Raw genomic sequence first — 12,718 nt, 5'->3', positions numbered from 1 at the left:
TACCTTCCCAGACGCGATGTCCTGGCTTGTTTGGAGTGAAAGAGAAGCAAAAGACTGTGTGAGTTGAACTTTATAAACTGTTGTTACTGAGCATATTTTTTAAAGATGTGGAGTTGCCGATGAGAAAAGCCCCCCCCCCCTAGTCGGACGGAAGGAGTCCTGGACGCGTTCGGAGGATTTATGAGCTGTGACGCACTTTGAATTGGAGCAGCGACCTGAAGCTAAGTTCAGCTATAGGGCAAGGAGATCCATTAATTTACCAAGAGTTTATGGTTTGATGTTTGGGTCTTCTGCCTGGAAAAGCTGTAAATTTTATAAAGATCGTTAATCTACATGGCTATGAGAGAAAACGAAAGTGATTTGAGCTTTTTAAGATGGCGCTGCTTCGACGCAACAGGGAGCTCCAGACTAAGAAGATTTATGGGGAGGCTGGACTGATTAACCCACACAGGAGAAAGAACATCTGTGAAACCTTGTTTGATATTTATCTCAGCAGCTGGGAAACAATCGGTTGAAAGTGGAAAACATCTATGTGACTGTAAGGGGAAGATCTGGATTATTATGAACTTGGAGAGACGATTTGAACTTTAGAAAAAAGACGGCAGTGGACGGTTGCGAGGAATCCCCAATTTCTTGAAGCATGGGAACCCAAAAAAAATTCTTTAGATGATTTGGCATAACATTCGGTTTGATTGATATATATATGTGTATAATTTGAAATAATGAATGTGATATAATTGGTTTTAATTGGAAAAATTAATAAAAATATATTTAAAAAAAAAAAAGAGAAGAGAAAACTGTGCGACCAAACACCCTGCATGTGGTATCTGTTACTGTTAGACTAAAGCTCTCATAAATGCTAATGGGACAAAAGCTCTTTGTGTTGGCTTCAGGCTGTCCTTAAGTGCCTTTTTGCCTGGCTGAACTGCCGCCTTGAATGGTAATACCTCTTGCTTGCATGACGGATGTAGACAGGCATGTTTGTATGTGTAGAACTTTTGCATGTTGTATGGGAGCCTATTGTACAAAAGTATAGAGTTACATGCAGTATGTGAGTCCACTCAGTTCTTCCTCTAGCCACACCAGCTTTGGCATAAACCACCCCAGACAGTGTGTTCATCATTGTCAGATCATAATTCCATGATAATGGAAATTCAAAAAGAAAGTCAAACTACATTTAGATGGAGATTGAATGAAGATTTATTGGAAGATCAAAATTTTATGGAAAAGGTGAATAAGGCCTTGGAGGATTATTTTGAAATAAACCTCCAGAGTCAGACTAAATTACAAATGGTCTGGGATGCAAGTAAGGTGGTGATGAGGGGACAGTTTATACAACAAAATTCTATTAAAAGGAAATTGAAAGAAAAAAAGGGGGGAAATCTGAGATGAAATTACAGAAATGGAGAAGGAATTGTCAAAAAAGGCTAACAAGGAGTCAGTAAAGCATTAAAGCATTAAAATATTACAAACCCAATACTCTATGACAGTGAATGAAGAGATAGTGAATGAAGAGATAAGTTGGAAAAGAAAAAGAGTGAAGCAGAAATATTTTGAGCATGCCAATAGATCAGGAAAACTGTTAGCATGGCAATTGAAAAAAAGTGAACAAAGAAATTTCATTAATAAAATTAATGTAAATGGGAAAATTACAGATAAAATGAATGAAATAAGAGATTTATTTGTGAAATATTTCTCAGAGTTGTACAAAAAAGGAAATGAATTTTTTTCCCAATGTGGAGGAATATGGTTGCATTACAGACAATTAAATGAGATGTTTAAGGAGGATAAAAAATATCTCCAGATTTCTATACAATCTCCAGATTTCAAAAGGAGGTTATAGAAGAAGAAGTGAAACTACTGAAGAAAGCATACAGTATTCTGCTAGAATGGGAAACGAAAGACGAGGAGGTCAAATTGGTTATGATCAAATGGGCGCAAGATATAGGACACAACATACAATTTGAGGATTGGGAAAAACTGGGAGGTAGATTTGAAATTTACAGATTGTTCTCTTTTGAAGGAAAATTACATGAAAATGGTTATTACAGATGGTATATTGCACCAGTAAAAATGGCAAAAATGTATAAAATCAGGTCAAACATATGTTGGAAATGTAAAGAAAAAGAAGGTACTTTATATCATATGTGGTGGGAATGTAGAGAAGTCAAAAAAAATGGGAGATGATATATAATGAATTGAAAAAGATGTTCAAAATAACATTTGTAAACAAACCAGAAGCATTTTTGTTAGGGATTCTAGGACAAGACCTGCCAAGGAAAATAAGGAACTTATTTATGTATGCTACAACAGCGGCAAGAGTCTTGTTAGCACAAAGATGGAAGAATGAGGAAATCCCAACGAAAGAACAATGGCAAGAAAGACTGATGAGCTATGCAGAGTTGGCAAAGATGACATATAAACTATGTGAGAAGGACAACCGTGACTTCAAAGAAAAATGGGAACTTCTTAAAAATTATTTAAAAAGACAACAAAGGGATTTGGACTCCTTGGCAGGTTTTGAATAAGCACCCACAATTTATTAGTAGAGCATATGATAGATAAGGTAATGAGATGTACAATTTTATAATATGCAGAAAACAGTAGGTACAAATAAATCAGAGAGGGGAGCTGCGGGAAGTCCTTAGAGGGTGGGAGAGGGTAGGAGAGGAGGGGAAAAGGGGGGGGAATTGTAATTGGCCGTGTTATTGGTAATTTGTATTGTTTAAAAATGCTTTTCCTTCAATAAAAATATATTTTTTAAAAAATAATAACAATCGACAGCCTTTTAAATGTGTCTGTGGGAAGGAAGGGGTTATTATTTCATTTTGTTTTAAAACTTGTGTTTTTATCTTGTATTTTATTCTGTGAACCACTCTGAAATCTTGTCATGAAGGGTGGTATAATGATGATGATGATGCAGCACCCAGACGTTTGCTCACAACAGCCATTTGGCTGAAATGGTTTCTGACCCCTGGACTAAATCTCTTATCTCCGTGTGGTAACGAACCGCCCCCCCCACTATCCAATAGAACAGGCACCCCCAAAGTGCGGCCCTCCAGATGTTTTGGCCTACAACTCCCATGATCCCTAGGTAAGAGGACCAGTGGTCAGGGATGATGGGAATTGTAGTCCAAAACATCTGGAGGGCCGAAGATTGGGGATGCCTGCAATAGAACAACAGCAACCCCAACAGGCAGCTGTGTGATGCCTAGCATTGATTCATTTAATGTTACACCTACTTTTCCTCCCTGCGCAGAAAAAGACACCAGTGTGGCCATTAATACTTCATCTATATAAATAATGAACTCTTGACAATCCAGTCGGAACTAAATTAACTCTCAGAGAAGGCAGCAGGAAAAGGGGGGATCTGGAAGGCTGAGCCAGCTCTGAATCATTTGTCTGTACTCTCAACACTAATGAAAGCTGCTGCCAAGATAGTGCTTTCAGTTTCCACCTTGCAAGCAGCCGAGAAGAGCTTTTCGCAAACCCCTTCACCAAAATGAACGGGAATCGTTCTGAAACAGGTCTTTTTGCTCATGAAGCCCACAGAAGCTGATTTGCAATTGCAGAGATCTGCTGAGGCCTTAAGCAATTTCTTACTTAGCCAAAGCACTCGGTAAAAGCAATGATAATCTTTCAGTAGTCATGATTACTCTTATAATGGGCCCTTAATGAAATAAGAATGAACAGGTTGTGTTAATTAAATTGCAAGCATGTAATGGAATTTCTATCTCCCACTGGACTTAAAATAGACTTAAAACACCAAATCTTTTTCAGTCCTGTGGTCAGCAGAAGCTACTAATATATCATTTAACCCACCCCACCCCCAATTTCCAGTGAAGAAACCTGGGTCTGATAGGAGTGCGGGCTCCAAACCCTCTGGTGAACACATTTGGGAAGGCAGGTTTAGAGCAGATGGAACGATACATACATCTAAGCTGTATACTAAGCCAGAATCGTCAAACTGTGCACACAACCAGTAAACAGAGCCAATTTCCTTGTATAACGGCATGGGAAGCCTATGCCCCTCCAGATGTTGCTGGACTGCCAACTCCCATCAGCCCCAGCTGGAGTGACCAGCTGTAGTCCAACGTTATCCAGAGGAACACAGGTTCCCAATCCCTGTGCCCTGGAAAGGAAGGCAGGGATGTGGCTATTGCTGGGAATCACAGGTGGGGGAGAGTGCTGCTGTGCTTGGGTTCTGTCTGTGGGTTTCCCATGAGCATCTGTGTTGGTAACTTTGAAAACAGGACACTGGAACAGTTGGGCCTCTAGCTGGATCTAGCAGCGCTGTTACATTCACAAAATGGAGGTGAGGAAAAATGTTTTAAAATGATGTTTTGGCCCCTTTTAATGTTAAATTTTACCACCGCACCTGTATTTTTATCCATTAGCTTCCTGTTTCTTTACTCCTATGCATAGTTGCTTTGAGATCTTCATCAGAATCCGCTATGATATAGATGTGAAAACACTCACTCCATCACTGCTGTTAATTACAGCCTTCTTGTATCTCTAACCAATCTGACCGGCTAAACCGGTTCGCAAAGCTAATTTGCAGGATTATTTTTGGTAATCTTGGCTCAGCCTTCTCACTTCAAACCAATTCGCCTAAAGTGCTTGTTGCTCAGAGAGTCTGATCCACTAAAGAAAACAACCCTTTGTTTGAAATAGCTACTTGCCTAGTGCAATATGACTGCAATTAGCCAGGTCTCTTAAGAAAACCTCCTCCAACGGCTGCCTCCCACTCTTCTTCAAGTGCTGGGGAGATTTCAGAATAAACAGGCTCCTGTCCGTACCAATGTAAAAGGTTTAACTAACTACAGGGTTGCAGCTGTAGGCAGCTTGGCTGCTTCCAGGGGAAGGAAGGCACCCGCCCCACACCCACACCCACACCATGGAGGTGGAGTTGGCTAGGGCTGGAGTGGGTTTTCACCATAGCTGCCAAGTTATCCCTTTTTTTAAGGGATTTTCCCTTATGCTGAATAGGCTTCCTCGCGAGAAAAGGGAAAACTTGGGAGCTATGGTTTTCACCCTCCTGCCACTGCAGCCAGAGTATAGTGCAAACATAACTTGTATATGTACAGTACTGGGAAACAAATAAAAAATAAAAAATGAATGACTCGCTTTATTGCAATATTCAGTCTACTGCAGTGGTCTGGAACCAAACTCACAATATCTCCAAGGTATGCTTGTGTACTTCGGGATATCTGAATGCATAGGAATTGTGGTGTATTCTAGCCATGGATAGATAAAGCAAACTGGGATCAAACTATGATTTGATATTCTGGTTTGTTAGCTAAGCACAGGTGGAACATGGCACACTTCCTTAAATTTGAATATCATGGGGAAGGAAGTTCAAAATCCAAAGCAGCAGCTTTAAAACAGTGTTTCCCAAACTTGGGTCTCCAGCGGTTGTTGGATTACAATTCCCTTCATTCCTAGCTAGCAGGGATGATGGGAATTGTAGTCCAAAATCAGCTGGAGACCCAAGTTTGGGAAATTCTGCTACAGAACTTCTTATTACATCTACTTTGGAATAAGAAAGGGGAAGATGGAGCACTTGAGTCAAGGCTTACGTAGGCTCTGCTAGATTCTGCTAGATTTCTAGAAGTCGGTTTTACATCAAGTGAAATATCACAAAAAATGCAAAAATTAACTGGTAAGGAAATGGTTGTCTCTATGCAACTGCAAAAGAGCACAAGCAAAAATATTTCTTTGGATAACACATACAGGAAAGAGACAGAAACAGAAGAGGAAAGCAATAATGTAACCAATAAAGGAAGGGGACGTGATCCTATGCTCGGTTGACTTTTTCCATTATGAAGAGTATTCAGGGTATATATTAAGGTCACACAGAGGAAAAACAATTGGCTAGGATGTTCATCTGATCATATGTTTATGGCTAATAAAAGTTAATGAAATTAGGAAAAAAATTATTTCACTTCCAGTAAATCAGAGAAAACATCAGCCCAGTACGAATGTTACATAGATTGCAGCTAAGTGTACTACTAAATAAACCAGCATAGCTGCTCACTTTGTGATAAGACCTTCAAATTAAGCAAGGCAATACCGTAGTTGGAAATTGAACTACACCAGTTATGTATAATTGAATAGTTTCTGAGAAAAGTCTCCAACCAAAGTGTGTGTGTGTGTGTGTGTGTGTGTGTGTGTAATACAGTGCTTTTTGTGATCACTCCTCTATCCCCATCCCCCCAAATTTTAATGAGTGCCACAGTAAAGCAATGGTGGTATTAAACCCTAAATCTTGTTGAAGACATTAAGAAAGCTGGGTAGCCTGTGAAATTAAAAACAAAACTACAATACTCAGCTACAGATTCTTACTCACCCAACAGACAGGAAAGGCTCCTTCGATTCAAGTCTGTTAAACAAACAATGCAGTAAAATAGGTAAATATATTCAAAAAAATGCATAGATAACATACCGCACAAGGTTGACATTATATGTTGTAGTCTGGGGTGGGGAATATGTGGCCCTCCAGATGTTGCTGAATTCCAACTTCCATCACTCCTGGCTCTTGGCCATGCCAGGTGGGTCTGGTAGGAGTTGCTGTCCAACAACATCTGCAGGGCCACAGGTTTCCCAATCCTGCTTTGGGCACACAGGAGGGCAATGCTGGGCATCTTCCAGGACTGAAGTCTGGCAGAAAATCACGACCATCATCAGAACACCATCCTCATGATGGACAGAAGCACCCAAGAAAGTCATGAACAGTGTGAGGGAATTCTCCTTTGCACACTTGAGATTTTCCACTTTCACCTGGCATCTACATTTCCCAAGGGTTCCAAAATCTTTGAACCAACACAGGGGCGTAGCCAGGATGAAAATTAGGGGGCCAAGGGGCGGGGCCAAGGGGAGAGGGAGGGGTCACAGTGGGGCAAGGAAAGCTCCCTTCTCCCTTGCTGGCTGTGGGGCGGGTGGAGGGAAAGCCAGCTTTCCCTCCACCCGCCCCGGCGATCGCAGAGGGGGAGGAGGGGATCAGAGGAGCCTGATTTCGGGCTGCTCCAACCCCCTCCTCCCCCTCCTCGACCGGCAGAGGCGAGGGGGCGCCAGGATCAGCCCGAAATCGGGCTGCTCCGATCCCCTCCTCCCCCTCTGCGATCGCCGGGGCGGGTGGAGGGAAAGCCCCAGAGCTGCGCAAAGCGGTTGCCTGGCTTTCCCTCCGCCCGCCCCACAGCCAGCCAGGGAGAAGGGAGACGGCACCGGGTGGGCAGCGGGGCAGGCTGGCCAGCGGCCCTGCTTCTAGGGGGGGCAACTGCCCCCTCCTGCCCCCCTGCCAACGCCCATGAACCAACACCAGTGGACTTCAGAAAGGACCTTTTACACACTGTGATGTAGTGGTTAGAGTTTTGGATTACGACAGGGGAAACCCACATTCAAATCCCCAGCCAGCCACGAAGCAGCTGCTCTTGGGTCAGTCTCTATCTCTCAGTGTTGTGAGGATAAAATGGGATGGCAGGGGGCAATGTATATCACACCTTGAGCTCCATTAAGGAGAAGCAGCCAGTAAATATAAAGAGGAAAGCAAGGAATACAAAATTTTGTAACAAAGACCAACAGAAGCAAATGGACAGTTATAAAGTTTTGCAATAAAGGCAAGAGGGACAACTTCAATAGTCAGATAAAATAGTCAGATATAATTGGGGGTGCATTTCTCTGAAAGAAAGGGAGCGGGGTGGGAAGGGAAATGTTGCATGTGTGATGGCCTATGGATAAATCACTGCAATTAAAAATCTGGTTGAAATCCATTCTCAAGAGTTGAGATTCAATTTGCTCAAAATACAGCTGCCCTCCATTTGACCCTCCCTTAGTATATTTGACTAAATGGTTTTAGGTGATTTGTAGTGATACAGTAAATTGCTTCAAAGAGTTTCAGGCAATAAAGGAAAGCAATTATTCATTGGCCTTTCATTTAAATTGCTCTTTAATTTAAATTAGTAATTTAGTGCAATGAAACTAAAATAAAGATATTAAGACTGCAGCGATACATGGAAAAGAATATGCTCTAAACGTGGGGTTTATTCACACATTATTCATCACCTCTCAGCACCCATAATTTTGCAGGGTGGTTCCTTATGAATAGCAATCCAGCATAGCTTTCTTTCCATTGTTCTCCTGCTGATAAAGTGTATTCTCTATTACACTTATGTTTTAATTGTAAAGCTTTTACTTTTATCTGCCAAGAAAACTTGTAACGTCGTTCTAAAACAATATACATAAGTTTACTACTCTCTATATAAAGAAGATAGGTATGACTAAGCATAGCAAATATCAAGGATTTTATGAGTAGACCTTTAAATTTAATAAGGAATATTAAGAAGCCACTGGTCCTTCACACATTAAATGCTTTTATTCATGACACATTTGGGGTTTCTTAAGTATGCTCCATCACTGTGCTGAGACACTTGAAGAACCACACCATCTGCAGTCACTCTGTGCCCTGAAACCTCAAATGCCTAATCACTAAGTATGCCCTGAAACCTCAAATGCCTCATCACTAAGTATGAGATGCCAGGGCATGGGAAGCTTTCAAGCAGAGAGAATTACATGCTGGCTAGGTATCTCTCATGTTGCAGCACCACCCAGATCGTGGACACAGTGAGGAGCAACAGTCACCAGGCCAGGCAGGCCAGGTGAATTGAAGAGCCAATGGGATACTTGCTGGCCTTATACAACTGTAGCATATTGAGTCTCCATCATTCAGTGCTAGGCTAGACTTGCAGCTGCCATCATCCTGCCCCATGTCTTCCTTTTGGAACCTGGCCATCTACTTTCTGTGACAACATATCTGCCTGTGGTCTCTCTGATCACTGTTGGCTGCTTTGGACCTGGAGTTGGACTTGTCTCTGGCCCCCCATGTTAAGTCAGTGCTCTGGCTCTTTCTCTTGGCCTGACATGGGCTATGTACTCTCACCTCTGTCCCTTCCAGCCCTGGTCTTGCAAGGCCTTGACAGTAAGATGCCACCAAGAGAGGGTGATCTGCAGCAAAGCAGCTACAGACAGGGTTGTTATATTTTATCTTGCAATGCCCCCCAATTTCCTTTTCCCACACTCCACTAGCTCATATTTTGAGATGTTTACCCCACCCATCCACAGAATCTTTGGATAAAGGGAGGACTATAAACAATTCTGACAGATAAATATGTGTGTGAGTATTCTAAAAAATAAAGCAGCCCAGCAATCAATAACCACCCCTGCTCTGTTGTATTTTAGTTTATTTTGCTCTGAACACCTGTACTTGAAGATGATAAAATTTGACGGATCTCCGCTTTTCAGCAACAGATTTGCCTATCTGATGTCTTTCACAGAATTGGATCAATATGGATACAGCCCTGAGATCCACAGCACTAGTATGAGGAAATACGTTCAGCTGTCATCTTCAAGTACTGCTCTCCTAGCTGCCTTAATACTTATTTGGATAAAGCTGATGCCAGCTGACCTTTTTTCTACCCTGCATCAACAAGCTGTAATGAGCCTGTCAGACTTGGCATAGCAAAACGGGGCTGACTGTTCTAATGCAAACAACCAGTGTCACTTCAGCACATGCTTACTTGTACATAATCAAAAAACAATAGAAGACTGCCTTCCTAACACCCTTAAGATAGAGCTTTTATGTTTGAATTCCTCCTTCCTCTGCTAATACAGTGGTGCCTCGCTTAACGAATGCCCTGCTTAACGAAATTTCCGCTTAACGAAAGGTTTTTTCGAGCGGAGGTTGCCTCACTAGATGAATTCGTTTTATGAAAAATTCGTCTAGCGAATCACGGTTTCCCATAGGAATGCATTGAAATTCAATTAATGCGTTCCTATGGGCAAAAAAAAAAATCAAAAAAATTTCAATGCATTCCTATGGGATTTGTTAGACGAATTTTTCGTTATAAGAAAAGACCCGTGGAACAAATTAAATTCGTCTAGTGAGGCACCACTGTATTGACAAGGAACTCAGCAGATTATGAATTGTGCTGACAAAATGCAATTCTCTGGTGGGGGAAAGCCACAATGGAGTGAATGTCAAGCTATAAATATCAAAGTGAGGCAAGGAATGGGTGACAAAGTTGCCGTCATTTAGTTATTTATTTCCTGGCCAGGTTCCTGTGCCAAGGGACTGCAAGATGAACCCTTATTCAAGTGATAATTTTTCACCGTCATGAGGAACATACCCTGACGACTCAGAAGCTGTTCCTAGGTAGTGTAAGGAGCAGATGAGCCTACCTGTAGAGAGCTGAAAGTGGCCGCTTGTTTCCAGGCTTAGGTCTGTATGGTTTGGGCTCTCCTGCCATGTTGATGTCTGAAAGCAAACATATTGTAGATCTAAATTAAAATGTACTGCAGGGGGTGGGGAGAGCTTGTACAAAATAATTTGTGAAATGGAATGTTAGCAGAAGAAGAAGAAGAAGAGGAGGAGGTGGAGGTGGAGGAGGAATTTGGATTTGATATCCTGCTTTATCACTACCCTAAGGAGTCTCAAAGCGGCTAATGATCTCCTCCCCTCCCCACAACAAACACTCTGTGAGGTGAGTGAGGCTGAGAGACTTCAGAGAAGTGTGACTAGCCCAAGGTCACTCAGCAGCTGCATGTGGAGGAGTGGGGAATCAAACCCAGTTCACCAGATTATGAGTCCACCGCTCCTAACCACTACACCATACTGGCTCTTAGCAGGAGTAATTCCACTAAAAATTCCAATCTGTTCATTGCTGCCTGTAAATGAAACCTAATCCACACTTCCTACATTTTTCCTATGTCCCCAGCTCTTTCTGACTCTTCTGCCCACTTTGTTCTGTCATAAGATCTTCATTCTGCCTCATTCATAGAAACGTTGGGAAGTTGACTTGGACGAGATGAGAATATTGGTCCATTTCCTCCCACTTTTATCTCCTTTGGCTGGCTGTTGACATCTAAGATCTGAGCCTGAAGACATTCCCATTTCCTGCCACCTGATCCTTTTAGCGAAACGTCAAGGATTGAACACGGGAAACATATATGAGCTGACATGTGAGTCAGACCATAGTTTGATCTAGCTCAGCATTGGCTACACTGATCAGCAGAAGCTTTCAAAGGTTTCAGATGAGGATATTTCCCAGCCTTACCTGGAGATGCTGGGGATTGAACCTCAGACCTTCTGCATGCAAAGCATGGGCTCAGTCACTGAGCCATAACCCTTCCTGGTCCTTACACTTGGTGGCTTCACTTATTCCTCTTTGCTGCAGTTCATGCAAGGAGTTCTTTCGGAAGGTGGGGAACTTTTTGACCCAACAGACCAGATCCTTATCTGTCCCAATTGGCTGTGACACAGCTAAGATAGGCAGGGGAGGCAACCCACCTGTCAATCACCCTGACATCATTATGACATCAGGTGATGAACAGGGAATTGTCCCACCCACCAGCCCATGTCCCTTGCACAGTGCTTGTGAAAGCTGCCTGACAGCCAGCTGGTGGTTGGGTGCTTGGGAACTGTGCAAAGGGCTTACACAGCCATATGCTTACCACTTGGGAAGTGCTGAGTACAGGGCTTGCAAATATATTTTCTGCAGAGATCAGCTGCGTTATTGAATTCTCTGCAGGCAGCTCAGTCATGCAGTTCATCAGCAGATGGAGGGGGTGACTTCAATCCCTCTTTTTGCAGGGATCAGCTGTGTGATCAAGTTGCCCACGAGAAACTTGATTGCATAACCAATACAGCTGCATCTCCATGTACCCCACACCTGATAGAGCATAGGATTTGAGGCAGGGCCGGCTCTAGGTATAGTCCCGGTGGGGTGGGGTACTAGGGCGCCGGGCCGGCAGGTGGGCCGCTGCGCGGCGAAGCCGCACGGAAGCCATGATGCACACTGCAAGGGCAGGGGCGCCGGAGCGATCTCCGCGCCTCAGCGCCCGACCTGCTCGAGACTGTCCTGATTTGAGGTATAAGGTAGGTGGACATTATTTGGGAGAAATGGCCTCACAGGCCAAATTGAGACCTATTGAGCCAAATTTGGCCCACAAGCTGGAGGTTTCTCATCCCTGGTCTAAATAGTATACCTGATTACCATGTCACCTCTCAAAAGTTCTGTATTTCCTCCCTCCCACCCCAGACAGCCTTCAGCTGCTGCTCTATCCCAAATATTATCATCACACCAGATAAATGTGCAACTGAATTGACCCACATTTCTGAGATGCAGTCCTCTCTCTCTTATTCATATTCATTTTCCAAGGTTTTTTTTTTTGTCTCTAGTTTATAGTTTTCTTTTAGGTCATTTTCTCTTCCTTCCTTTACTGTCTGAACAGGCATTGCACACTGGTGTTTTGCAAATCAAATCATACAAAATTCCAAATTGAGTTAGCGCTGGATGAAGCAGTGCTTTACTATATTGACTATTCATATCACAAACTACTTAAGCCAAAGTACTTCTCATTCCATTAACTTTACGGGACTAAAGGCAAGTAATCATCTTAGCTGGCTTCTACATTACCTCCAAACACTATCAGTCTTTTTGTGCCAGTTTGTTTGTGGAATTAAGGAAATTTGCGTATTGCCCTGGGGACTGGCTTCCTTCAACTGCCTGCAACAACCATTTTACAAGAGGCAAAATGCAGCAGCAGATGAAACCCAGCCCAAACCCCTCCATCTCTTGGGATTATTCTACCTGGCAGTAGCCACTTTCAGAGAGGTGATCCCATTACTTAGAGAAGGGCAGTTCAACTTCTCATACCTAGTGGG

General features: G+C 42.8%; 1 protein-coding gene across 9 annotated transcripts in view; it reads right to left on the bottom strand.

Moving 5' to 3' along the window:
• RALYL (RALY RNA binding protein like) overlaps window positions 1–12,718 on the bottom strand; it is a 258,264-nt gene that overhangs the window by 34,553 nt on the left and 210,993 nt on the right. For all 9 annotated transcript variants that reach the window (XM_088675666.1, XM_060277725.2, XM_088675667.1 and 6 more), the window contains 2 exons: window positions 10,234–10,309; window positions 6,350–6,382 (listed from right to left, as the gene is read on the bottom strand). In XM_088675666.1, coding sequence (XP_088531792.1) covers window positions 6,350–6,382; window positions 10,234–10,309 — 109 coding nt within the window. The remainder of the gene's footprint in view (window positions 1–6,349; window positions 6,383–10,233; window positions 10,310–12,718) is intronic.

Source organism: Zootoca vivipara, chromosome 8, assembly GCF_965207765.1.
Source record: "Zootoca vivipara chromosome 8, rZooViv2.hap1.1, whole genome shotgun sequence".
NCBI classification, from domain to species: Eukaryota; Metazoa; Chordata; class Lepidosauria; order Squamata; family Lacertidae; genus Zootoca; species Zootoca vivipara.
Note: the sequence above shows the minus strand (reverse complement) of the source record. Positions and strands in the feature narration are given on the sequence as shown.